This window comes from Nematostella vectensis, chromosome 12 (assembly GCF_932526225.1).
Source record: "Nematostella vectensis chromosome 12, jaNemVect1.1, whole genome shotgun sequence".
NCBI lineage: Eukaryota > Metazoa > Cnidaria > Anthozoa > Actiniaria > Edwardsiidae > Nematostella > Nematostella vectensis.
The window spans coordinates 10,889,728-10,917,386 of NC_064045.1; the positions used below are offsets into that span (position 1 = coordinate 10,889,728).

General features: G+C 42.9%; 4 protein-coding genes and 2 long non-coding RNA genes across 7 annotated transcripts; 2 read left to right on the top strand and 4 right to left on the bottom strand.

Moving 5' to 3' along the window:
* Positions 1-14: 14 nt before the first annotated feature.
* LOC5506107 (fructose-1,6-bisphosphatase isozyme 2) lies at positions 15-4,573 on the top strand. The gene is made up of 3 exons (XM_001626785.3): positions 15-344; positions 684-1,175; positions 3,350-4,573. Exons 1-3 carry the CDS (start codon positions 141-143, stop codon positions 3,659-3,661), a joined length of 1,008 nt encoding a protein of 335 aa, XP_001626835.2. The 5' UTR covers positions 15-140; the 3' UTR covers positions 3,662-4,573.
* A 161-nt stretch (positions 4,574-4,734) lies between these two features.
* On the bottom strand, positions 4,735-9,724 carry LOC116613969 (cell wall integrity and stress response component 4). Its single transcript, XM_032374494.2, has 3 exons — positions 9,372-9,724; positions 7,482-7,595; positions 4,735-5,870 (listed from the first exon to the last, which is right to left on the bottom strand). The coding sequence occupies exons 1-3, from the start codon at positions 9,454-9,456 to the stop codon at positions 5,605-5,607; spliced, it is 465 nt and encodes a 154-aa protein (XP_032230385.2). The 5' UTR covers positions 9,457-9,724; the 3' UTR covers positions 4,735-5,604.
* A 938-nt stretch (positions 9,725-10,662) lies between these two features.
* On the bottom strand, positions 10,663-12,431 carry LOC125557573. Its single transcript, XR_007305307.1, has 3 exons — positions 12,137-12,431; positions 11,393-11,572; positions 10,663-10,977 (listed from the first exon to the last, which is right to left on the bottom strand). It is a non-coding gene; the product is annotated as an uncharacterized LOC125557573 (long non-coding RNA).
* A 4,517-nt stretch (positions 12,432-16,948) lies between these two features.
* LOC116613965 lies at positions 16,949-18,272 on the bottom strand. The gene is made up of 2 exons (XR_004294295.2): positions 17,962-18,272; positions 16,949-17,704 (listed from the first exon to the last, which is right to left on the bottom strand). It is a non-coding gene; the product is annotated as an uncharacterized LOC116613965 (long non-coding RNA).
* LOC5506108 (mucin-2) lies at positions 17,275-24,626 on the top strand. Of its 2 annotated transcripts, XM_048720331.1 has the most exons (3): positions 17,275-17,427; positions 19,420-20,529; positions 20,563-24,626. In XM_048720331.1, exons 2-3 carry the CDS (start codon positions 19,427-19,429, stop codon positions 23,867-23,869), a joined length of 4,410 nt encoding a protein of 1,469 aa, XP_048576288.1. In that variant the 5' UTR covers positions 17,275-17,427; positions 19,420-19,426; the 3' UTR covers positions 23,870-24,626. The 2 variants fall into 2 exon arrangements, with proteins under 2 accessions (XP_048576288.1, XP_032230364.2); XM_032374473.2 differs by having other exon boundaries at positions 19,420-24,626.
* On the bottom strand, positions 24,538-27,625 carry LOC116613963 (ankyrin repeat and SOCS box protein 8). The gene is made up of 2 exons (XM_032374474.2): positions 27,123-27,625; positions 24,538-26,230 (listed from the first exon to the last, which is right to left on the bottom strand). Exons 1-2 carry the CDS (start codon positions 27,328-27,330, stop codon positions 25,314-25,316), a joined length of 1,125 nt encoding a protein of 374 aa, XP_032230365.2. The 5' UTR covers positions 27,331-27,625; the 3' UTR covers positions 24,538-25,313.
* Between the last annotated feature and the right edge of the window lie 34 nt (positions 27,626-27,659).

The window sequence follows — 27,659 nt, forward strand, 5'->3', positions numbered from 1 at the left end:
TTATCCAGCGCATGGCATTCCACGCATACAGACCGCTGACATTGCGTGACCTGTTACACGTCGTCGAACATTTGATCGCTTTTACGTTTTGTTCGCCTCCGCGTTCTCTTCTTGTGCTGTGGTGTTTCCCTTTCTGCAAAATGGTCGATACGAATTGCATGACGCTGACACGCTTTGTATTGAGCGAGCAGCGGAAAATTCCCGGGGCCACCGGTGACTTGACACAGTTACTGAGCGCAATTATGACGGCTGTGAAGGCAACTTCTTCTGCCGTCAGGAAAGCTGGAATAGCACGTCTTTTTGGCATTGCTGGCGACACGAACATTTCTGGTGATCAGCAACAGGTATTTATTACATACCGCAATGCATTTGATAAACCAGCATTATCTTTTTTATGTCTCAATATTGGCACTGGACTGTCCTAGTTCTACTATCGTTCTATTCTTTATGCATTTCGTTGGGGGTGTGCGGAGGGGCACGGTCGTGTAGTTCCCATGGGACCTCTCTATGTGTCAAAACACGAGAAGTATGAGGTGTACGTGAAATGGCGTTCGCGAAAAATAATCTAGATTTAACAATATTATTGATATAACAATGGAACTTATGTCCCATTTATGTCTTGCAATATAATTTCGAGGCTCCGCTGTAATACCACTCAAAAACTCCTTATTGTTCTTCCTTAGAAATTGGATGTGCTTGCGAATGAGCTGTTCATCAACATGTTGCGATCTTCCTACACAACCTGCCTTTTAGTCTCTGAAGAAAATGAAACTGTGATAGAAGTAGAGATTGAAAAACAAGGCAAATATGTTGTGTGGTTTGACCCACTTGATGGCTCTTCCAATATTGATTGCCTGGCTTCCATTGGTTCTATATTTGGTATTGCCAGGAAAATTTCGAATGATTCACCTGGACAACAGGACGGTATTCAGCCAGGAAGGAACATGGTAGCAGCTGGTTACGCCTTGTACGGTAGTGCTACTGTGATCGTCCTATCAACTGGTAATGGTGTCAATGAATTTACCCTGGATCCATCGATTGGAGAGTTTGTGCTGACGAAACCCAATATCCGAATGAAGCCTAGAGGCAAGGCCATCTACAGTGTCAATGAGGGCAATGCCTGCTACTTCTTTGAGCCAATGAAGAAGTACATGGAGAAGCTCAAGACACCCAAGGTTTGTAGATAGATAGAAACCTTTATTTATTATTACTCAGGGTTGTTCAATCAGAAGCTATGACTAATTTATCTCTTGCTATCAACAGGTGCCCTGAGTCACTACAAATATGCTAAAATATATAATTATTAAACACTATGATCTAAAAGATAAAAATATAATATACTATCTTATAAATATATATAGATAAATATAGATTTATGTTTAAGGATTAAGAATTATAAAAAAAGACATGGCAACTGTGATAGTAAAAAAAACGCTTCACTATTTCAGTCCTTACTGCAGGCAAATAGAGCTTGTTGCCCTGGCAGGTAGTGCGTGTTCAGATATTTCTATTATAACTAAAATAATTACAAAAATACTGAGGGCAGTGCCCCTTCAAACATTTCTTAACTAATTTTAAAATATGCGCATCACGCCTGTCCAACAATGTGGGCCATTTCAGGATGTCCATAGCATTGTCACTACTTGCAGATCTTACTACAATGCGAGCTGCTCGCATTTGTTGAGCCTCAGCCTCAACCAATACCAACTGTCAACTGACCTTGGTCAACACGAACTGAGTCTGCCAGGCAGAGTGCTGCAAATTCAGTAGAATGACCTTTGCGAAACCCACACTCACACAATGACCTTTGCGAAACCCACACTTCCATTGAAATAATGGCAAATAGTGAGTTAATCTTGGCTTGGTAACTAGACTAAAACTTAATATAAAATAAAATAAAGTAAAAAATGTTTTGGTTCTAATCTTATGGTTTATATCTGAACCTTTGATTGGAATAGTTGCCACTAGTTACAGCTAATTAGTAGCTAATTTGCCCGTCAGCGGCTTATAATCGCCACCAGCAAGCTAATCAGCTATTGGGTGGTAATGACTTAACACATTGACCCCTCAACCGGCCTGTACCAGCTTTGGGAGGTACCCACAACCCAAAAAATTCATAAATTCAAAATAAACACAACAAGATGAAGATACTCAGGCATCAGTCTAAGGGATAAATGGTCTTGCAGATATGCATCCAACCAAGGTGTTGGCATCTACTCTTAAGCCAAATAATAGCACAGGTTCTTTGACAAATCTCAAATCGAACAAGGAGAGAAAAGCAGAATCACCCCTCTCAATAAAACGCTCAAAATACCACACAAGGGAGAGAGATCAGCAAACACAGCTCAAGACACAAATAGATACCTTTATTCTGATCCTCCAGGTACATTTCCTTGGCCTCAAAACACAATGTCCATTCCTTGAAGGATTGTACAACCACGAAAATATCTTTACGTATTGCAAAGCATTCTGGGAGATCCAGGGGAAAATTCATGAGGGGAGGGCCAGTCAACACTCCTCTCCCCAAAGTCAGATGGTTTTTTAGAAGTCTTTTCACCCCGAAGCCAAACGAATCAATTCCAGGTCATACAGACCCAGAATAGCAGTGTAAACAATTTTGGAATCAATTTGGTTTCAGAAAAGACACCATTTAGGAGAGCTGTGGTGATTCATTAGAAAATTATTTTCTCATCCGGGCAAAGCCAAACAAGAAAAAATCATCATGAATCCACCTTTGCTTGCAAATATCCATAAGCAAAGCACTCAAGTATGCCCCAAAAGACTTCATGATGTCCTGAGACACTCTCCTAATATGCTCAGAGCTGTATTTTTTATGAAAAATACAAGCAACCATCAACTTGTGCTGGCTTCAGCACATCGACGAGGGATTAAAAGTGGGGACCGCAAAGCACTGTTGGAAAGCTTGGATACCGCTGACTAGGTGCAGCTGTGTTTGACTTTGACGGGCTGTATAAAACTCAGAATAGGGGGGGAGGTATCTGTTTTCAGTCTGTTTTTTTTGTAAATTCAGCTCCAAAAAAGCCAGGAGTCAATGGGTTAAGAATACCTTACAAAATAAAAGCAAAAATTGATCATGACTTAAGAATACCTTACAAAATAAAAGCAAAAATTGATCATGACTTAAGAATACCTTAAAAGTAAAAGCAAGAATTGATCATGACTTAAGAATACCTTACAAATAAAAGCAAGAATTGATCATGAGAATACTAGGTTGGAGGGTTGGTGGATGTTGGTTGAGGAATTGGGATTAATCCTTTCTCTGGTTCTGTTGTCTTTGCCAGTACTTGTACCTAATGAGGGAACGATTTGTTTTTATATTTTCTTCTAGGACGGTAAAGGCCCTTATGCAGCGCGCTATGTAGGCTCCATGGTGTCCGATCTCCACCGCACTCTTATCTATGGTGGCATCTTCATGTACCCAGGAAGCACCAAGGCCCCTGAGGGCAAGCTCCGCCTTCTATACGAATGCAACCCCATGGCTTATGTCATTGAGCAAGCAGGCGGTATGGCCTCTGACGGCAATCAACCCATCCTGGATATAGTTCCCACCTCGCTGCATCAGCGTGCACCGATATTCATAGGGTCTGCTGATGATGTCAAAGATTACTTGAAGTGTGTTGAAGAATGCAAGAAACAGTAGTTTTTAAGTTAACAAAATAATACTGTTTGGTTAAAGGGGTAACACCACCTCATTCCGGGAAACTCAGGGGTTTCTTCACTGTCTTAATATTTCATCAGGGTGGTCTGAATGAACATCCGTTTTTTTCCTCGCTATGAAAGCTCTTTGGCCAACTTTGTAACAATTTTGTTTAACGTCCTAGTTCTATTTATAAATGCTGGGGCAAAAGCTACAAATTGAAATGATTTTCTTCAAAAAGTCGTAAGTCCTAGGTACTCAAAGGAATTATCCGCCTTTTGAAACATTTCCTTTGGCAAGACTCACTAACGACCTTTCACTGATTACTATTTACAGATATTAGACTTTATTCTTTCAATACCGAAAGCCTGGGATTGGTCGAACCATAAAGTGCAACCAGCCACAGTAAAAGATCCAGTATTTTTCTATAATTTGATATATTAAATTATAACAAAACGTCTCCAAGCCCTCAGTTGTGTGCCCCGTAATCAGGAGGAGCACAATTTTTTTCAAAGAGGTGCTTGTTTTTCAACCATGGAACCACACCTTTTGTCACTGAGCCAGCTTTCCTTAAAGTTGGTTATTGCGCGTATTTATTTCTTAAGTGAAAGAGGGAATCGCTGGATCTCCGAGGGTGGTTTTTCCCCAACTATGATGTTTCCTATTGTTTCCACAAAGATAAAGCCAAGCTTACTCCTCATCACAGTATTATTAATAAACGTTATTATATATCATGTTTTTTCATCGCGACGTTTGTGTCTTTTATCTGTGGTAAAAGAAGTTGTATTCTTAAAAGCATGGTCTATTATACAATAAGTGTTTGCTTTCTCATGTTATTGTAGTTTTAGAACGGTTTGGGTAGAGAAGATAACTTTTGATATTGTATTCGAAAATAAATCGTTAAGAGTTCTGTGACCGGTGTATTCAACAATGACATATGTTTTCATGATAATATAGTTCATTTAAAATAAGCTTTGCCTATAATTACATTCTTTCCAAAACGAAAAGCAATATCTCTCTGAAGAGATAGTTTAGCCCGTGTACGTTCGAATTTTTTTAATGTCAAATGACTAATGTACCACCACCTAAAAAACTTTATTTCTCTATCCCTTATTACACCTTACTGAAGATGCGACCTCTACCTGTCCACTAAAGCAAGAATTGCTTACAACCAATTAGAAAGCGATGATTTGTACAGCCAACCAAACCAATCAGGAAGCAAGTATAAATTCAGCCAATCAGAAAGCGAGGATAAAACTACATTTTCCTGCAGTTTCTTGTAGAAGTGGTTTTGGTAGTTGTTATTCCCGAAATTCAGGCCATTTTTATTCCTATTTGTTATACACTGTAAACGTCAAACCTTTTGTGAAATTTTAACGCTTCGCGGCGGTGCAAAAATAAATAACGCTGCAAAAAGAAGTGACTGCTAACAGGGAACGTTGATGTCTTTGAGTACTACGGAATACCATTTTCCCGTCACTTTCATTTTTAGAATTTCGCAAAGTTCAAGTGACTCGAAAATATTTTGTGTTTCGTATTTTCAAAGGTTACATAACTCATAAGAAAAATCGGTACGAAAAATCTCGAAAGTCTAAGGTAAAAGAGGCGCCTCAAAAAATTACGCATTTTGTTTTGTGCTGCGAAAATTTCATCTGTAAAAGAGAGTTCTTATGTTTGATAACGTGAGACCTTTGGGGCTCCCCACAAAGATCGTTGGGTCTCCGAGAATTGGGAGCTCTTTATTTGTTGCCCTTTATACGGTTTATTTATGTGTAAACCACGAGAACTCTAACTAGAATAACTTTAACTCCCTATTCACTCAAAGTAGTTTTGAGTTCCTTTTGCCGAGTTTTTTCTCCTGTGGGTCATTTCTACTCGGAAAACCAATAACCCGAACATTTAGTTGACGGAGTTGTTCCATCGTATTTTCACTATTCTATGCAAAATCATCTGTGTCTAAAAAGCCATGTTAAAGCTAACCATACGAATACTAGATTTATAGAAAATAAGTCATTTGATTTTGGGATTGACCCGGCATTTGATGTCGTTGTTATGTTTGATGTAGAGTTACTGCATGTCAGCAGTTGTGTAGTTCGAGCATGCGTGGTTGGGGTAGTAGAAGGTGACTTGGGAGGCTTTGTAGCCGATGTGGGCGACCCTGATGTGGCCTGTGCTGTTGTTATGTCGGGTGTCGGCGGCGGGGTTGTCGGACCTGGAACACAAGCAACCGAACAAGGTATAAACGTCATTTTCAGGCGCGCACACAGGGGGTGGGCCAAAAAGTGGGTTATTTTTCATTTATGAATCTTCAAATACTATGCTTTTTCCATATGATACCTATGACTGCGCACCCCACCCCCCTCTTGGCGGCAAAAGTGGGTCATTTCTTATTAAGGAATCTCCAAGTCTATGCTTTTCCATATGATACCTATGATTGCGCACCCCCCCCCCCCTCTTGGCGGCAAAAGTGGGTCATTTCTTATTAAGGAATCTTCAAATACTATGCTTTTTCCATATGATACCTACAGTATGACTGCGCACCCCCCCCCCCCCCCCCTTCTTGGCGGCAAAAGTGGGTCATTTCTTATTAAGGAATCTTCAAGGACTATGCTTTTTCTAAAATATGATACCTGCGTACCCCTCCCCCCTTCAGCCAATCAATTGTTCGTCTTGTATTTTTGGGGGATGGAAAACATTCCATATGATAGGGGCTCTAAACTAGGGGCAATCGACTTCCCCGCATTTTGGTATTATATAGGTGTCACGGCGTTTTTACGGACGCTGTTTGACGTTTTGGCTGAGCTCATATGCGCGCAGTCTCCTATAAAAAGCTTATCCTCTCTTCAGTACTTTGACTTTAGTTGTTCTGTTCTTCAATATGAACTTAAAAGTTGGTGACCAACCCCATAACGCCCCACGTCACTCTTCCACAAGGCGCTAACAAGAGGGTATATCATACTGTTATATCATACTCTCTTAGCGCTGAGCAATAAATAAAGACACCATCATATGTAATTCCTTGGCTTGATGAAACACGGAAGCCATAAAGCGGTTTAACAGTTGGAAATTATTTGGCGAGAAATCACGAAATATCGAAAACCACAGTAAACTTTATTGCGCGAGATATTTACACGATGATGTCCCATAGCTAACGATAAAGGGTTATTTCAGTTGGGTATTGTTTTCGGTGTTGACGAACTTTTATGGCGCACATTTCTCGCGTGGGACGAGGAAACACATCTGCTTGCTCGAGGCGAGCCAAGTTAACAAGCATGGAGTTAACAGGCCAAGATGATACACGGAATCGAAGGAGGATAATCGATCACAAATTGTCGAGTATAGCTTATATATTTTATATGTTCTTAGATTATCTTTTTTAGTCTATGGTGGTGAAAAGAGAGTGATCTTTTTCGTCTGTTTTCGTCGTCGGACATAAATAAGAAATTTTGGTAAGGCAGTAATTTTGATTTCAGCGACCATTGTTTTTAGGCTCTCGTAAAAGTTTAGTCTTCTAAACTCCACTCAACCACACATTGTCGAACAATAAGCACTTGCAAGCGACCAATGTCTGGCGCATTCTCGTAGGTGACCAACTTTAAAAACCATAGCCGTAGCAAGCATCGAATTATTGGGGGTGGGGTACGATACAGAAACATAAAGAAAACAATGGGGGCACAGCCACACCCCTACTGGTCATTTGCTTATAATTTTGAAAATATTGGGAGGGGGGGGCACGTGCCCCAGTTCCCCGCCGCTACGGCCCTAATAACTACCACAATGTTTTATTTCAGAGGAGGTCGCATCGAGAGTTTTTTGTACTTACATTGGTTGCACGTCCTCTTGCAGTTTGCTAAAACCACAGGGTACTGACTTGTACATTGGCCTGCAGCTGCCGCCTGCTGGCATGTCACAGTATCTATTGTATCAACGCATTCCTCTGAAAAAAAGTTAATATTTTAGGGATACAATATCCTCCCTAAGGACTTCTGGGTTTTGTTGGCCCAGCCTATATGGTCTCGGTACATATTTATATATATAAATAGATAAATGAATCTCGTCAATATCATTTATTACAAGATTTGACAAGACAAGACTGAAGCCCGAAGGATATATTTTGGTTTTCTGCGACCGTTATACTTTTGTCCCAAACAAGGCATTTCAGATGTTTTTTTTTTCAAACAGGGGTGCGATCCGTCCCTCCCCCCGGTTCCCCCCCACCCCCCCACCCCCACACACACACACACCACCTATTTCTCCCCCCTTTTCAGATGAGTTTTTATTTAAAAAAAACTCCAAAAACGTTCTTAACAACTGTGCAACTTTAGAATATTACCCTTAAAGACTAAGGTTAAGTGAAAACGACAACAGTATTGACAACAGTTGAACAATATATATTTTGACTTTGGGAAAGTGTTGAAAGTGAGCCATCACACTAACCACTAATCCAGCCTACGGGCCTGGCACTTTCGTGAGATTCGTGATCAGATAGCAGTGTCGAGTCCGAAATCTTAAGCCCAAAGTTTAGATGCCATACGATTATTCTGCAATGTCTAAATGTAAGTCTATTTTTTTCTTCTTTCCCACAGGTATCCCAAGCTCACAGTCCGTAATCACGCTACGTTGTGACCATTACTTATGGTTTTAAAATGAGCCGTTCATTCTACTATGAAATAAAATCTTTAAAATATCCGTAGTTGGTTGTTGTGTCTTCAATGTAGTCTGGATGAAATTGTAAGCTATTTTGGGTGAGTAGTTTGCGAGCTACGCTGTTGAGTCTCCCCATAAATTAGTACCCCACACTGTGTTCTTCCATGTAAAAGTATCAAATTCGACCAGGGCGATGGCCTACAGAGTTTTCTTGCTCGTTCGTGGACCTTTCGGAATTCATTCGGATTCATTCGGATTCAGGGACATGACTTGTGTGCGTGACCCCTTATCGTAGCATCTTCTTCCATCAGTTTCAACGAAGTCTGGATGATTTCAACTATGAAAAAAATCCCATGAACTTTCGCACATGCTTTACGATAGCCAATCACTTTTCTCCTGTAAATTCTAAAATGTCAATCAATTGCAAGTTCAATTCAAGTGCTTTTGATGACGTCATACCTGTAATGTACAGCCCGGGATTTCGCGGCTACAATTATGCATTATTATCAAAAAGAAATATTCACTTGCTGTCAAAAGTCGTCTAATGACACAGCAAAATAGTATTTTGTCGGTTTCTTAGACAAACATTAGACTGACCCTCATACCGTCTGTATCAATGCAGTTTGTGATGATAGCATTTAGCTCGTAGTCATCTAGACCAAGTGTGTCGTAATCCTGGGGTTATAACCAAAAAGGATCTTCCCATTGATGGTTATCAAAAAGCCTACGGCCTGTCGGCACTTGAATAGCGAACATTGATAATACCAAGTATTTGGTGATCAATACTGTCTAGTTCACACACACACGGGTTTTTTTTTTCCTTTCGCGATTTTAAGAGAAAAGAGTGACTTTTCGCGAAAAACACATTTTCACACGCAGATTTTCTGATTGAAATTCTCAGTTACAGAAATAAATATTTTGAAAAGTTTACAGTGTTATCTCAATGTTTTATCGTTCTTCTCTTAATACTTAATATGAAGTTTTGAGTGCAGAGACGTATCGAATGAATGCATTCCTGCGCTATAAACTCGCCATCGATTCCCCAAACTTCGTAAAGTACTCCTACCTGTATTAGCACGCTGCACTACATCTTGAAGAACAACCAGGAATATCCAGACACCGAAGAGACGCTTCAGATGACCTGACTTCATCTTTTGGGCACGATTCGAGAGGCTGCATTCGGCGTCTCAAGTCATTGTTCCCTACTTCGATCGCTGAAAATTGACTAAATGGCCTTCCCGTGCAGTAAAGTATACTTTAAAATGTCCTGACGGTGTTTACGTCATTCGCCGTGCAAAGAAGTTCGAGTGCTACGGGTTCTGGTTGAACTTAGACCTGCATATAACACGCTCTCTCCAAGCGTCAGTAAGTTTACGAGATAACGAGTTTAGTGTGTCGTTTGAATGAAGGCAGAGCTGAGAGCACCTCTCACATCTGCTGTGATTGTAATCAGAGGTGATGCGCCTCGGCTACGGCTCGACGAGTATCTCTTCCCTGTTTTTTTAAACATCAACCCACTTCGTAAATCACCTTACTAGAAGTAATGAGGTATGTATTTGGTAAATGTCTTCCGTTCTTTGAATGTGCCTATTTTATTATGCATAATTGTTTTATGATTACATTACAACTCCTCACTTTTGCAAAAAAACAATATCCCAATATAAATGATCAAATGCAACTACAATTTCGTTATGGGATAATGGATCTTAACAAATAAATATTGCACAGTAATATGACAAAAAGTTACTATGGGAACCTGACTTTAAAACTGACAGTTTTTTATATGCTGTACATCTGGATGCCAATAAAAATAATTTCTAAAGCATCGGAGCTGGTATTCATGTTGCCATAGCGATATATGAGAAGAAGCACTGGAAAGACTATAAATAAATAAATTTAAATTTGTCAAACATAATACATATAAGCCAACAGATGAGCACAAGCTAGATAGTGCCACCAAATCGGGGGTCAAATGTTCAATCGGGATTCCGATGTTCAACCACTTATTGCGCAAATGTTATATTGCACGAGTGTGCGAGCATTGGCTCAAAATTGCAAGGTGCAATTAGAGGAGACCATTTCATTGGCCTTCAAGTGGCAAGTGGCAAATACTACGCTGACAATCACCCTAAGGGAGCCTCCAATCTCGTGGAAAAGGGAGAGCGCACATAATGACCAGGGAGTCTGCGGCAGCGTTTGCTTTACAAAGGTATCAAACCATCCCTCCCTCCTACTTTACCTGCCTCCCCTCCCCTCTACTCTGTTTCTCCCCCCCCCCCCTGTTCTCCATACCCTGTTCATCCCTGCCCCACCCCATCCCCTCGTCCCTCCAACCCTATTCCCCTCCTCTCCCCAGTGTCATGAATGTGGTTATTGGCCAGGAGACCTTCAGAGTTGAATCAAGAGGGTGTCGAATGACAACTAGAACCTCGGGTCACATAGATTGCTTTTTTAAAAATTAAAACCGTTCTATCTGATGGGGAGGAATCAGGGAATTTTGACACTAATCTTATACTGTCTGACGTGATAAATATTTGGCCATAGAGAAACCTTAGGTTATAATATAATGTTTGTTTTTTATAGTACGTTTACTATGGACAAAACTTATTTGACTTTGACTAACGCTATTTGTAATTCCCGAGTTTCCTTCACTGATATTTGAACAACTGCATCTGAAAGAACAGTTTTAGTGTGAAATTAGCATCAAAGATTTTTGTCATGGGAGGGGAGGGTCTTTTTTTGCAGTTCCCCGTTTAGTGTAGTATCTGAAAACTATTTTGTTTCACATGTGGTTTCAAAAATACTTATACCATGATCGTCTTCTTTTAATAGCATGGACTCCGACCACTCTTGTTTTATGGACGTCTAAACCAAATGGGGAGGGGGTTGGGGAGAGTGCAGCGTGTTTTATAGTTTTATTGGTGTGGAAGGGGGGGAGGGGGGGGCTTTCGGTTTGGCATTGCAATAAGTTTATGCTAGAATGCTCTAAACCACGTGTAGTAATTAATGAAGGATTCTATAATAAACAAGATTAGTTGGCTTGTGAATTACTTTTAAAAAACTATATTGAAATGGGGGAAAACACACCGCATCTGTAAGAAATCCCGTCAGCGTTCATCTGGCATGCGTAACCGGTGGTGCAGAACAGATTGCTGCATATGACCAGCGGTTTCATCACACCATGTATGCGTCGAGTATGCGTCGTCACTGCGTCTGTCATGTATAGGGTGTGACAGGTGCGATGCGCTGTTCAACTCACACGTGAACCTGAAATTACCATGCCACCATTATTTGAACTGTTTCGTACAGCATGTCTAGTCTAGCAGGGCCTTAGAAGGGGGTGGGGTACTGGTGGCCGTGCCCCACCCCCCCTTCCCCCCAAAAAAATATTATCACAAATTATAAGGAAATTACCATTAAGGGCATGGCTGTGCCCCCGATATTTTTTAATGCAAAGAGTTAAGCACAAACAATGAATTGATGTGTTTTGAAATTCGATCCCCTTTACATTATAAACAGGTCCAATTTATTTACAAAGAAGAAGGAAGAAAACCACCAGACAGCCTATATGCTGGTGTACGTCGGACCTTGTGGTCTGCGTCGACAGTTAGACATATCAATAAAAGATTGAAAAGAAAAAGTCGACAACAACGCAGATTTTTTTGTTTTGTTTTTGTTTTTTAAATCTATTGCCTAGCATAAAATGATAGATGGGTAATAAAATTTAGGAAAAGGAAAAATTATTCAACAAGCTGGAATAGTCGGGATAGGCTTTTCCGCGGCTAAGCGTATAAAGGTGATAAGGTATTAAAATAAGGTATATAAACTTACGTCTTTAGTTTATAGTTTATCGTCAGGCATTCTTTTTCATTAAGGCATGCCTGCTTGCATTCTTCAAGAGTCGACACTGCAACTGTTTGCAATACACCACTCTGGACAAAGTTCCCTGACATTGAAAACAAACCAACGCAACCATTCGCGTAGGTCCCTTGTAGCCATGGTAACCGGGTGACTATCAACAGAGGCAGTAGAATGTTTGTATGCGGCATTTCAAAGTTATCAACTACAAACAAACTAAAGCAACAAGAAGTTAACAATAGTGTAACAAGACAAACTTACTCCAATGCTTGATAAAAACATAAATACGACAGGCACAATGTTCAAAGGCGGTTTTAGGTGGGAATCGCCCTTCAATCTTCACGAATTTCTGGTACATCGTTATTCGTATTATCAATCAATCTTCATGTAAATCTCCTCTTTTTTACCTACCCACTATTCAAGAAGTCTGAAACCGCCTGTTAAATTAAAACATTTCATCATGTGGTTATTTTTTCATAGACACTTGGCGTCTTAGGTTTTCTGATTTCTGTATTAACAACAAAGATACTCGAAAACTTGTGGCATTAGGATAAATCCGAACTAAAAACCCACGAAACAAATTCTGATCTGCAAACTCAAACCTTTATGTTGTTATCAAAACTTTGGAGTTTTTTCGGTGTCCTTGAGCTGGAAATTTAATGTAATGTCTTTATTTTTAATATCTTATTTAACTTTAATTAAGAGGTCATAAACTCGTCGAGTGTCGATTATTGAGTTGTTATCCCTCTTTAGGAGGCCCGCCTTTATGTTTTGATCAATCAAGGTTCATCTTGGTTTGTTGGACTTCCCACCTATTTGCAGATTATTGCTTACTTTTATCCACACAGTGCACCTGGTACCGACGCCATCTTTTTTCTTTTGCGATAAGGAATGATTCTGAAATTCAGGGGCATAACCAGGATTTGCCCAGGGGGAGTAGGCAGTCATGTGTATTATATAAAAAAAGGATAGTGTTTTTTTATTATTCATCAGTGATTAATCGCCCACTTTCAGGGGCCCAAAGAGGGGTTACGTGAGAGGGGATATGTACGTGACTAAACTTCGTAACAAACAAAATATCAGTATTCACTGTCTCGCTGACGAATATTTCATTTCAACGCTAACGTTTTTTTCCCTTTGCAGCAAATAAACCATTTATTTTCCAATAAAGCGATCGAGAATGCCAGCACTAACAAGAATTGCGAATTTAATAGATCTCGAGATTATAATCTGATTTTCTGGTCTATTCAAAGGACCAACAACTGTGATCGCCATAAAGAAAAAACTATAATGACAAAAGAGCCAGTGAATATAAATCCGTAAACATCCCGTAAAAACGTCCCGCGCGTTGTAAATTAATGTGGCCTGGCAAACATCGACATAGCCGCTTAAAATAGATAACAAATGCATGAGTACCTCAGAGCTTGTTGAGCAGATGGTACTTACCCGTAACATAACGGCATGTGTTTTACCTTCCGCGATTGATCTCTTACATACCAAGAAAATTTAGCCAAAACTTGTCGTTTTTCCCAGACGCGGTCACTTCCATTTAAGGAAACTAATATAGTCTTTATTTGGAAAACCTGAAGCATGATTCTTGTCATTTTTAAGGCTGCCGTACCGCAGGTGCTTCGCAAACTTTATGAATTGTATTCAAAAGAGAAAAACAGTCACTGTGACTATCTTTAGTCAACGGAGAAAGCCTCTGAAAAGAAACTAAAATTGCACAACCAGACCCCTAAAACGACAACGTTTTCTTCATATGAGATGATTTGATAATGATTGGCAGAATAAAAATATGGTTACCACTCGCCCAAGCCTTCCTCATCTCACATTGGGAAACATGTACCATTCTCAGGCGCGCACCTACGGGGGGGGACTGGTGCGCGCGCAGCTCACACCCTCTCTGGCCTTCAAAAAGCGGGCCATTTTCTGTAAGCATCGTGTCAGATACTGCCCCTCAACTCAGTAAATTCCGATGCAGTTTGTTTATTTGTTGGATAGTAACTGGTCTTTGAGGGGTATTCTTGGTGGTTTCAAAATGAGCTGCTGGGCGCCATATGGCAAAATTACCCAGAAGTAGTGATTTTAGTCAATGTAGTGACGCCATTCACATTGATCCAAGTACAACAAGTAAATCTCACTAGACCTTGACTAAATTCTCATTGGTATAACTGGGGGCAATTCCAAACAGTCTAAAAAATGCCAGCACTGCTGGCCCGGCTATGCTGGTGTTGTCAGTCATATCAGTCAATCTTGTTTTAAAAACTGCCGTTTTTCTAGCTAGCTCGCTCAGTCATTTCCTATTAGGCACTACATACCATATTTGGGAGTCCCATTTTAATTAATTTTTTGCTTTTTTTATCGCTCTGGAACTTTGTAAGTCGAGAATTTCCACGTAAACTTGCAGGAATTCGTGTTTACTACGATTTTGCTGGCAGCCATCTTGGAAATGGAGCCTAGTCCCTATCGTTTTAAAATATCACAGGTCTCCCGCGCGCTCGCCCAAGGCTCTTTTAGACCATTTAGAAAAACGGCAGCTATTGATTCATATGACATCATGTTGGGAGGGGCTGTAAAGTAAACAATTCATTTTTTAGATGTGGTTCAACCGGGGGTGACCAAATGCAGGCTCTTGAATAGGATTTACAACCGCACTGCGTAAGTACACCCTCGGTCAGGGAGGTAAAAGGGTTCTCTGTTATCCGTGCTAAATCATCGATTAGGGGGGAGGGTTGAGGGGATTCTATGTTATCCGTGATTAGACCAACGATCGGGGGGGGGGAGGGTTCTTTTTTATCCGTGATTAGACCCTCGATCTGGGGGGGGGGAGAGAATGGGTTTTATGTTATCCGTGGTAAGACCCTCGATCAGGGGGGTGAAGGGGCTGTCTGTTATCCTCGATTCTCGTGATTAGAACCTAATTTGCCCTATGATTCGTGAGAAACAGGGAAATCCTCTGTCCTAGTAACCCGTGGATGAATTCTGATTTAATTGTGATTTTAAACCTCCGTGATTCGTGAAAATTCGGTCCGTGATTCGTGAAAATTCGGTCCGTGATTCGTGAGTGCTACCCCCTTACACACGCCTGTTCGATGCTAATTTGCATCCGCATCGTGCTGGCACTCTGGAACCCGGTGGCCTGAACCCAGACTCGTACCCAGTCGTCAAAATGAGAAGAAAAGGGAAACATTATTTTTTGCGCGGGTTGCCTTTAGTGATTAACTAGGCGCGTGGTGCCTTGTGGGTTGCCTGTGGTCAAAGCTAGAGCAAGAGAGCATAAGATAAGAGAGGGACACTTTGGTATTACACGCGCGCCATGTCGATTCCGAATCCGGCTATTTTTAGTAACCACCACCCCACCACTGCGCGTGAGCATTTTTACTCCCCCTACCCCCGCGCTTTGGCATTTACATCTTGTTGTTCGCCGCTGTTTTGTGACTTGAAACCGAAAAAAAAACACCCTATTTGCACAAATACCATCGAAAATTTCATTCTAGCATCAAGGATACAGGCAGTTGCGGTTTATTAAGGGGATGTAGTACTTCGAGGATTGCAAGATTTCGAAAACGTTTAAAAAAAGAGACTTCATTCAAAATCAAGAGCGGAAAACCTCGTGCTTCAATCACCGCTTCCCCTCTAATTTGCTGCTTCTTCGTGGTTTTTCAACATTCATTATCTTCCTAATGGTCAAGCGAAATCTGATATGATATTGATTTTTGTGAATATTCGGGTGAATAGAGAAGGAATCCAAGAAAATACATTTCATAAAACTATCCTTTTAGCGAGGGAATGCCAGCAAGCTGAAGTATCTGAGCTTTCCTAATACTGAGAAAATAAAGAGGGAGATATTACTGTACTTCTTTGATGTAGTTTCTAGACATTTCTATAACTATTGAGTATATTATACAAGCTGGAGTCTGGATTTGAATCAAACGCGGTATCACAGCCAGTTTATCGCTCGTCGGTTTTTTCTTTCTTCTTCACTTGACTTCGCCGCTCAGACAAACAAACAGTCAAACTATTCAGGGATTTAGCTTTCTGTGAGTATATTTGCCAATCTTGCTTACTTAACTTGTTTTCTTCTTCCGAGTTTTACATGATCTCTTTTCATTCCTTTCGAGTTGGCAAAACAACAACACGCAACCCGCGGGGGAGTAGGACAAAATAAAAGGAGCAAATCCTCACGCGCAGTGGTGGGGTGGTGGTTACTAAAAATAGCCGGATTCGGAATCGACATGGCGCGCGGGTAATACCAAAGTGTTCCTCTCTTATCTTATGCTCTCTTGGCTAGAGGCATAGTGCTTTAACCACACGGCACCGCACACCTAGTTAATCACCACAGGCAACCCGCGCATAAATTATGTTTCCCTTATTTTCTTCTTATTTTCTTCATATTTTGGCGACTGGTACGAGTCTGGGCCTGAACCGACGAGAAGTAACCGTTTAGTAACCAATACCCTATTCATCATTATCCACTTCTCTATACTACTACCCCCCTTCACCTGGCATACAACCCATATCAACCCGCCCCCTCAACCAATCTTTTGTTAGTTAATCATTAATGAACTTCGCACACACCATCTGTTACATGCCAATGTAACTCATTTGTAACTTGAAGATGAGGGCATGGCAGTACTCTGGGTACCAGAGCCTCCTCGTCCAGTGACGCTCAGCCAAAATGTCGCGACGAGTGAAGCGAGAGAAGTCTAGAGGCTCTGGTACCCAGGGTATGTGGGCAGGTGCTGGCCTGTCGAAATATTGTTCTAGAAAACCAATTCTGCATTGTTGTCGACTTGATTCATTATAAGATAAGATAAGGTATGGCGTGCCCACCGCAACCGGAAAACCCCGCGCCTTAGCGAAAACAAAAATGACAGGTGTTTATAATTGACACAAAGGACATTTCAGCTGAGACGTACATTTTGTCTAAGACAGGAGAAAAAAACCCTTGCTATGGCACATACACATACAGCAAACATATAATTACCGGCGGAGTACCCTCCCCTCCCATACGAGTGCTGCGTGAGATTTTCTTTGCGGTGATGCATTCCTTGCAACATGACACCCACAATCACATCATCAAGAGCTGATGCGAAATTTGAAACTCTATCTTATTTATCGAGTATCCTATCGTTATGTCTGAGGGGTAAGACAAGTCCATGCATGTGTAACTCAACGCTCGAGGCTATTCTCCAATCTAGCGTCCCGTTTGTTGGCTTGAACGGAACCGTAGATTTTTCTCCTTCATTGATCTTTACCAGGTACGGTATACATAACTAAGTGGGCATGGATAGCTCACCCTATGATATCAATAGCGCTTGTTCTACCTTGTTGGGTCGTATTGGGGTCAATGTTGTTTTTATAGCGTGAAGAAATGGCGCACTTCCTAATTGCCTTTCGTCTCCTTGGTATTTCTAATATCTTTGGCTTGTTCTTGCCTTGTCCGTGTTAACTGTACTTGTCAGCTGTCGAATGCAGCTTGAACAGTTGAAGCGAACACTCGCGCTAGTCATCATTAAGTTCTAATAATCATGAATTCTAGCCAGGATAGAAATGACAGTGTAAATTGGGATGTTTGTTGTTTTTGTCGTCTCTGATAAAACACCGTCAAAGCATGTATTCTGGCTACTGTTCGTGTCACCTATGCACGTTATTTGCTCACATTAATTTTACCATAGAAACAATGTGTACTTATGAATACCCAAAAAATTGCTTTGTCGACCCATATTTCACGATATACTAAAATAGTATCCATCTACTATAGCTATTAATAGTCTTCAAGCTATATAGCTTACCATTCTATGTCATCTTTGCTCCGGCGTATGTCGTGACGCTAGTTAATGAACTCATGGCATCGACGGCAGAGGGGTAGGGTGAGAGCTTTGTGAATACCGGGTAACATTCCACTGTACCCCTTTTTGAATCATTCTGTTCTCTCGATTATCCCCCCTCTCCCTTTTCCATTAGAGCTAGAGTTGCTGCCTTCTCCGCTTAGCACGCGTACGGTTGCATGCGTGTCTCACACGCTTGGGAATGATTCACGCGCGCGTATTCCGCGTCAAATGCTCTAAGGACGTCTAAGGGTGAGATTATTATCAAGGATAACTATACCCACGGCCTCATATGTATCTCAGGGCCTCTAACGGTCCTCAGTTTACCAAAAAGCGAAGCAACAAAGGTTTTCCAACGAGGAAAGAACCCAGGGCGTCGATAGCAACTGAGGAAGAGGGGCCCAGGTGAAAATTAGCATCTTATATGCTATCGCGTTATGTTTAGGCAAGTTCGTGTTTTCAAGTTGTTTAAGCTAAACAAAACTATAACGATCTGGTATTCGCCAGATTGAATATCCCTTGGTAAAAGAGCACGATCGGACGTGCGACAACCCTCACGAGATCTTGTGATATGGCAAATAAGAATCATGACAAGAAACTAAGAGATCATGCGACTTTTGGGGTGCCATCCTTGCGCGCGCTCCGACGTTTGGCTGCAAAATGACAACACGACGCAACTTGCAATCAGCCAGGGGGAATACGTTAAAAAGGACGACCGATGGTTGACAAAAAAGCGCGCTTGTTGAGGGGTTAGGGGGATGGGGTGGGGGGTTGGTTTTCCAGGTGTCAACTTCCGGGTGTCAACTTGGTGCAAAAATGCGCATGTGTAAGTTTCTGTGTTCTCGCGGGCAGTTCCTAAACCAATGAGAACGATGGTTACGGAAACCGTTTCATTTTAACATGATGGAATTTCAAATGTAAGCTTGTCATTTATGTTTCTGGGATGGCATTTATTATACAACGTGTATACGCATTGCACGTCAAAGATTTCTTTTTGAATTCGCCAGCACTGCGCAATTCTGTTCCAGGCAGTGTCATGTGACACAGAAGACTTTCAAAAAAATCACTGGGACCTCGATATAACGATTATGTCAAGAAACAGAGAATTATGTTACAATATTTTTTTTAGAAATTGGGAAATCCGAGATATCGATCGTTTAACTAGGTAAAAATTCACAGGGTAAACTGTGCAGTTTCGCGGACGATTCGCTTGAAACGATGGCGAAACTCCTCTGCTTTCATTAGCCTCGTCCCTAAGCATCTCAAACTGCGCGGCCATCTTATTTTGTGTGTCGTCGCCTTTTGATTTTTCGCTTGCTCTCTGGGCCAGCTGAAGTGCGTCCGCCATTTTTTAATCCGAATGCGTTTACCATAGACCTTCCATCCTATCCCCTTAATGCTCCCTTTTCTTTTCATCCACAGCATCTGAATGTTGAGAGCTATTGCACTTCTGCTCATGATATGGGCCCCTTGTGTATATGCTTCCGGAATTGGTTTACCGTATCCGACGACAAATGAACCTCCTACCACCAACGCCCCTCCTACGACGGGGGAAAACGGTTGCTTTTACGAAGGCAAATGGCACCCACCTGGTGAGATCGCCCGAGGATACGACGGTAGGAATTGGTGCTACGGCGTCGTGTGTGATCCACAGGGTGAGGTCATTCACTGGGACGACTTTAAATGCGGCACTTCGAGTACGCCCGAATACCCAACGACATTTCCTCGACTGGAGCAGACAACTCCCCGAATGCGAGCTAACTCGCCCGAAAATCGGGAGACTCCTCAAACAAAGACAGAATGGCATGGACAGGATTTAAAAACTTCCGGAAAAAGCGCTTGGCCCGAGCTGGATCCCACCCCGACGAATATCCCAAAAGGTTGCTATCACAACGGTAAATGGTTTCCTCCTGGAAGCAGAATGACAACAGAACGCAGAGGTCGCCGCTGTTTTGGCACTTTATGTTCACATGATGGTTACGTGGTTACGTGGGATGAGCTGTTCTGTGGACCCGAATTGCGACCGATTACTACTCTATCGCCACCGACTAGAATTCCCAAGGGCTGGCTCAGGAGAACCCGAAAACCGAAAAGTTCCCGAGTTCCTTATGGTCGTGATCTCATACAACCACGATACACTAGGCAGCCGGTGACTACACGAGCCACTCGCCCATCCCCTGTGGTCAAGCCTTGTTTTTATAAGGGAAAATTTTATGTACGAGGAATGAACGTGATGGGGAGCTATCCGATTGACTGTAAAGGGTTGAGGTGTAGCCTTGACGGTAAACTTGTGAAATGGGACTACTGTCATGATACCACACCTCCAGCCACCCCACCATGGCCTACAACACCTCCAGGTTGTCATTTCCACGGAAAATGGTATCCCCCTGGCTCCGAGATCTCCATGAGTAGTTACGGGGAGTGCGAGTCTGGGTTGACGTGTGATGCGAGTGGAATGATCATGGTCTGGGATGGGTTGGGGTGCTTTAGAGACCCTAACCCAAATGTGCACACAACAGATGCTCCCAAGCATACGACAGAACCCCCTCGGACTACACCCGAACCTACGACAGAACCCCCTCGGACTACACCCGAGCCTACGACAGAACCCCCTCAAACTACACCCGAGCCTACGACAGAACCTTCCCGAACTACACCCGAGCTTACGACGGAACCTTCCCGAACCACGGTCGAACCTACGACGGAACATATAACAAATGTTCCTCGAACACCAGGATGTCTCTATGAGGGGAAATGGTACCCTCCAGGAAACCACCAGACAGGATACGACGGCAGAGATTGGTGCTATGGAATAATGTGCGACAGATCTGGACAATACGTACCATGGGACAACGTCAACTGTGGACCAACGACAACTTCAGTACCTCGAACCACCCCTAAAGGATGCTATCATCAAGGGAAGTGGTACCCCCCTGGATCTGAAATCTCCAGGAATAGTTACGGGGGCTGCGAGTCCGGATTGACATGTGGTAAGGATGGCATGGTAATAGCATGGGATGGACTAGGGTGCTTTAGAGACCTACGTCCTTCAAAGACGCCAACAACTGAACCCCAAAGACCCGAAACTACCACAAAGAGGAAAACACAAAGACGTTTCACCACAATTAAGGTCACAAGAAGACCGGAAGATCGACCGAGATCTACCCGAAGTCCCGATACTCGACCAAGAACCACGCGACTTCCTGATTTTCTCGCCATACTTATGTCGACTGCTCTTCCAAGATACGGATGTTATGAAAACGACAGATGGTATAGACCAGGAGCCGAAATATCACGTGGTCAGAGTGGATCTTGGTGCTATGGGACATACTGCTCAGAATCAGGGGAAGTGATAGCATGGGATGATTGGAATTGTAAAACGACCGCAAGAAGGACAACCAAACCCAGCAAGGAACCCGCAATTCCAACGACAGAACCTATCCCGAAACGTGATCGAGTAACACCTGAGCCTACGACAACTCCAGGCTGTCATTACCACGGAAAGTGGTATCCCCCTGGCTCTGAGATCTCCAGGAGTAGTTACGGGGGGTGCGAGTCTGGGTTGACGTGTGATGAGAGTGGAATGATCATGGCCTGGGATGGGTTGGGGTGCTTTAAAGACCCAAACCCAAATGTGCACACAACAGATGCTCTCAAGCCTACGACAGAACCCCCTCGAACTACACCCGAGCCTACGACAGAACCCCCTCGAACTACACCGGAGCCTACGACAGAACCTTCCCGAACTACACCCGAGCTTACGACGGAACCTACCCGAACCACGGTCGAACCTACGACGGAACATGTAACAAATGTTCCTCGAACACCAGGATGTCTCTATGAGGGGAAATGGTACCCCCCAGGAAACCACCAGACAGGATACGACGGCAGAGATTGGTGCTATGGAATAATTTGCGACAGATCTGGACAATACGTACCATGGGACAACGTCAACTGTGGACCAACGACAACTTCAGTACCTCGAACCACCCCTAAAGGATGCTATCATCAAGGGAAGTGGTACCCCCCTGGATCTGAAATCTCCAGGAATAGTTACGGGGGCTGCGAGTCCGGATTGACATGTGGTAAGGATGGCATGGTAATAGCATGGGATGGACTAGGGTGCTTTAGAGACCTACGTCCTTCAAAGACGCCAACAACTGAACCCCAAAGACCCGAAACTACCACAAAGAGGAAAACACAAAGACGTTTCACCACAATTAAGGTCACAAGAAGACCGGAAGATCGACCGAGATCTACCCGAAGTCCCGATACTCGACCAAGAACCACGCGACTTCCTGATTTTCTCGCCATACTTATGTCGACTGCTCTTCCAAGATACGGATGTTATGAAAACGACAGATGGTATAGACCAGGAGCCGAAATATCACGTGGTCAGAGTGGATCTTGGTGCTATGGGACATACTGCTCAGAATCAGGGGAAGTGATAGCATGGGATGATTGGAATTGTAAAACGACCGCAAGAAGGACAACCGAACCCAGCAAGGAACCCGCAATTCCAACGACAGAACCTATCCCGAAACGTGATCGAGTAACACCTGAGCCTACGACAACTCCAGGCTGTCATTACCACGGAAAGTGGTATCCCCCTGGCTCTGAGATCTCCAGGAGTAGTTACGGGGGGTGCGAGTCTGGGTTGACGTGTGATGAGAGTGGAATGATCATGGCCTGGGATGGGTTGGGGTGCTTTAAAGACCCAAACCCAAATGTGCACACAACAGATGCTCTCAAGCCTACGACAGAACCCCCTCGAACTACACCCGAGCCTACGACAGAACCCCCTCGAACTACACCGGAGCCTACGACAGAACCCTCTCGAACTAAACCCGAGCCTACGACAGAACCCCCTCGAACTACATCCGAGCCGACGACGGAACCCCTTCGAACTACACCCGAGCCTACGACAGAACCCTCTCGAACTAAACCCGAGCCTACGACAGAAGCCCCTCGAACTACATCCGAGCCGACGACGGAACCCCTTCGAACTACACCCGAGCCTACGACAGAACCTACGACAGAACATGTGACCACTGTTCCTCGAAGACGAGGATGTCTCTATGAAGGGAAATGGTACCCACCAGGAAACCATCAGACAGGATACGACGGCAGAGACTGGTGCTATGGAATAATGTGCGACAGATCTGGACAATACGAACCATGGGACAACTTCAACTGCGGACCAGAAACCACTGTACCACAAACATCTGCTAAACGTTCGACAACAACTGCTCCGACAACAAACGATAAGCAGCATTCTCGAACAGACTCGCGAAAATCGACGACAGACATGCGAGGACAAACACCTAGACAGCAGTCGTATGAATGCTATTATGAGGGTAAATGGTTCGCCCCTGGGAGTGAAATCTACCGCTCGTCTAATGGACACAACTGGTGTTTCGGTGCTCGTTGTAGTTACGACGGTAACGTTATCATGTGGGATGACTTCAACTGTGAGCACCATCTCACGCGCCTTGCTTTGAAGATTCACCGGAACCGGAAGTCACATCCACTGAACTGTTACTATCGTGGTCGCATGTACCAAACCGGAAACAAAATTATTCACAGGTCAAAAAACGGGAAATGCTACAGGGCCATCTGCGCCGGCGGGAAGATAGCAAACTGGCGGTCAGCGGTCTGTCCGTCGGTTGAGGTTCGACTGCGTCCACAAATGTATGGGCGGAGCTTCGTGACAACTGATTCCTGCCAGTATAAAGGCAAGAGGTATTCAGTAGGTAGTGTGGTATTCAGTAGAGCATTGTTCAGGTCACGTGATCATGGATGGTGCGTCGGCCTTAAGTGTGGAGGTAATGGACGAATCGTCACTTGGGGACCCCAGTGGGGGGGCTGTTAGAGTACTGCCTCGATATCATGCTAATATCACGATATGGGCAAATCGCAACGGGGGGAATGTTGGAGAACTATCTCGACATCACATTGAAGCTGATATAACTTCATAAGCAAACCGGAGAAATTTGAGATTTTTTAAACTACCTCGACATTGTGCCAATAGACCGTTTTCACGATGTTGCGCGCGCATCCAAAATGCCACAGGTGATCCAAAAATGCGAGCGAAGGGGTATTTGAATCAAGCGCCAATTTGGCTATAGCACTCTGGCAGCATTTTCCATAGCTGTATGTGGCATTTTGGATGCCCTCGCAACATCGTGAAGACGGTCTATACAATGCCATGAGCAAATCGAAGCGGGAGGGCTGTAAGATTTCTATACTTGATATTGTACTAATATAACTTCATGGTCATATCGCTACATTGGGACCCTGGGGAATCGAAGCTGATAGGTACACCCAAACAACACGTGGCAATTATACCTCAATTATCAAACGGAAGCTGATACGATATTATTATTATATAAATACTGGTAAAACTCTGAAATTTTATGCTGGCCAGAAAAAGTCAATTATAAAGAGATTTTGGTATTTTTATTTTTTTTACTCTGATATATTCAAGAATTATAGGATATAATATACATGAAGTGTGTGATTTAAAACAGACACTCAATCAACAGTTACATTCATTTATTGCAATACACTTCTTACTAGAATATTATATAGACAAATACAATTTTATAAAGTACACCAACCTCTTTTTATATATTTGTATATTTTTTCTATTCTATTGTATATTTTTAATACCCCCTCCCCTGTGTAAAACGTCAATGTTTTCATGCAAATATTTGTCTCCCTTTTGTACACGTGCCTCATATTTCGCTAAGCCGCCATATTCTAGAATATTCTAGAAGGACTACACGCTGTATCCCTTTGATGGTGGTCATGCTGATGACCCCAGGAACGCCCCAAGGGTTTCCTTTCCTTTTGGCGGCCAGAGGGGAAGGTTGGGGGGGGGGGGGGTGTGCTCCCGCCCTGCGCACCCCTCCCCCCCTTGGTTACGCGCCGAGGCTCTTTCTACTGATAAGCAAACACAGATAGTTAGCTTCACAACGCAAACGACCCTGCCCTCGATAAACCATAAAACTTCATGTCCTCATGTTGTATTTCGGTGACAAATGTCTAGAATGTTCCAGACAGAACCTATTCCCAATAGAAGCTACTAGTAAGTTTTGTATTCTCCCTTGTTTTTAATGATAATTCAGCTATTTTGGCGTTTCTAGAAGCGAAAGTAAATGCTTACTTTCCAAAGGTATGTTCGATTTCCTATATAAGGAAATTGTTGAAGTTAGCACCACCAGCTACTGTATCTTGATAGAATGATGACTATGATGATCTTGATAATCATGATGGGAAGTGGTGACGACGAACATTTTTGCCAAGATGAATGATCAATTTTTAGCATGCTGCAAAAGAGCCAGATACAACTTGACCCTTGTAGGGAGGGGTAGGGTAATAATAGCATCATCCAAGTTCCCGCGCGTGCGCACTAGCGTCGTACGTATGACGCACCGGCACAAATGCTTGAGTTCGCGTACCTCGCGGGATGCCCGCAATAGCCACGAGAACACGTCAAGGGGCAACTGGTTACAAAGCGCTACCCCTCGCGCCAGCAGTCCAAGCTCAACCCGCGGTTGGGCATCAAAGAGCATGCGCACTATCTCCCAGTTCCCAGCCTCCGCAGCCATAACTACAGGAGTTTTGCCAAATATGGTCTCTAGACTCGGGTCACCGCCATATGACAGTAGCACTCTCAGGCACTCAGGATCTCTTGTAACGTGCAATGCACTGCGGCCATTTTTGTCCTGGAAGTTTACGCATGCGCCGTAGCGACAAAGTATTTCTGTAGCGGATATCCGGTCAGTTTTACGGCGAGCATATTGAGCGTAGACCAGCGGTGTTGCGCCCCAAGTGCTCCCAAGACCCACATGCGCGCCGTTTTCACAGAGAGTTTCCATGACAACAAGGCGTCCATCGAGCGTTGCCATTGACAACGGAGTCTTACTCATGCAGTCTTGAGCATTGATGTCTGCGCCGTGCTTGAGGAGGGTTTCTGCGCATGCGCGGCTTTGGGCGAAATGGAGTGGAACGTAGCATGACACTGCGCAATGGTTGGAGAAATTTGGACCGGAAATGACGTCATCGTAGTTGATACTGTATAGGCACTCACGCCGGTTTGGTCTTGCCCCACTTGTACACAGCCAGTGCACAACCTCCACGCGGTCAGCCTCAACCGCGGCCCGCAAAGGAGAGATTAAGTAGTCTGGGCACGAATCCCTTAGCCGACCCTGACAATTCACATCTGGAACTAAGAAAAAAAAAAACGGTATATAAATTTTCTAGGATACAATATTTCAGAGTTACAAGCCGATAAAGGGAAGCGTGCGTTGATAATATGTCTAAACACGCTCAGCGTGCTAGCGACAGGAGTTAAGTGTGAACACACATGCTAATGACAGGTTAATTAACACGCAAGAGCGTGATCGCGTGTAGATGAATGGAGAGAGTACAATAGCTGCACTTCATGATCAACAGGTGGTTTTCACTTGAACCACACAGACATGTTTGAATACTTGAAAAGCTGTGTGGAAATTCCATGAGACATCTTTAGTTCCAAAAGACATAGCTATGTGACGAGACTTAATTGAAGCGGGAAGCTCTCGTGTAACTGTTGTTAAAAAATTTGAAGCAAAAACCATCTCATATTCGATAATATCCGACAGTTTTTTGTCTTAGTGAGAGTTTGTCTTATCCCTCTTATCAGCTTATTGATTAGGGTGTTCTAAAAGGAATGAGGTAGTAAAACGCATTTCTCTTGCCTGGGGAAGGATTTAGATATTTTTCTATTTCAAAAACGAAATGTGAAATTATTGTATTTGCAATGCTTCACGGGAATATTAAGTATTTTTACGACGCGCCTCTCAGATATAACGGGCATATAGCAAATCAGCGACGAATGATTAAAAAAGAGAACGTTTTTAACTTAACAAGACAAATAACTCACGACAAACATTTGCGCATAGGCTAAATCTAGTGGAAACCTGAGAGTGCGAAAAAGCGTATTGTAAAACAAGATCGTGGAATGAATAAAATACAACATAAGAGTTCATTACATTCGATTAAAAATAACATGCTCAATTAAACACTCACATCAAAGTACGTATGTTATAAAATAATAAAAAACGCTTTGGCTAACATACCATACTTGTGCAGCGCTTGTAGGCAGTTTATACTTCCCGCAAAGGCGGCTTCCACAAACGCATCCTCCAAGTCTGTGATTTTAAAATCTAACAAAGAGGTCTCGCCTAGTGCGGTTTCTTTATCAAAAACCTTGCTTGAAATCGTTTCTAAAATCTCGCGAACTTTTCCATCATTGTCGGAGACTACAAAGTCTAGAAATTCGTCCATTTGGGCACGAATTTCGCGGCGTGAGTTTGATAAACATGTGAAGATGCCGGTGAAAGACCTGTACAGACAAAAACATACGCTATTTGCATTTCCCTTGATCGTAATTCGCTAATCCATTGACCCAAACACTGACTTTTGTCCGTGCTCCAATCGCAAGAGTCTATTACGCTGAGGGTTTTCCCTCACAAGATAACAGATGTTGTACAAGAACAAAGACGAGACCTGATCAAAGAAACAAATACAACCTACATTGTAGGTCATTTTTGTTGCTGTCTCTTAAAACATACTAGACATATCGATAGGAAAGTTTTGAGCAATATATCTTTAAA

Bases quoted from the DNA above. Each gene is read 5' to 3' on its own strand.
- LOC5506107 (XM_001626785.3), top strand. From the start codon at position 141: ATGGTCGATACGAATTGCATGACGCTGACACGCTTTGTATTGAGCGAG. The intron at 345-683 runs GTATTTATTACA...GTTCTTCCTTAG, and splicing joins TTTCTGGTGATCAGCAACAG to AAATTGGATGTGCTTGCGAA. The intron at 1,176-3,349 runs GTTTGTAGATAG...ATTTTCTTCTAG, and splicing joins AGAAGCTCAAGACACCCAAG to GACGGTAAAGGCCCTTATGC.
- LOC116613969 (XM_032374494.2), bottom strand. From the start codon at position 9,456: ATGAAGTCAGGTCATCTGAAGCGTCTCTTCGGTGTCTGGATATTCCTG. The intron at 7,596-9,371 runs GTAGGAGTACTT...ACTTTTTTTCAG, and splicing joins AGTGCAGCGTGCTAATACAG to AGGAATGCGTTGATACAATA. The intron at 5,871-7,481 runs GTAAGTACAAAA...CTTGTGTTCCAG, and splicing joins CAAGAGGACGTGCAACCAAT to GTCCGACAACCCCGCCGCCG.
- LOC5506108 (XM_032374473.2), top strand. From the start codon at position 19,427: ATGTTGAGAGCTATTGCACTTCTGCTCATGATATGGGCCCCTTGTGTA.
- LOC116613963 (XM_032374474.2), bottom strand. From the start codon at position 27,330: ATGGACGAATTTCTAGACTTTGTAGTCTCCGACAATGATGGAAAAGTT. The intron at 26,231-27,122 runs GTATGTTAGCCA...TTTTTTTCTTAG, and splicing joins ACAAGCGCTGCACAAGTATG to TTCCAGATGTGAATTGTCAG.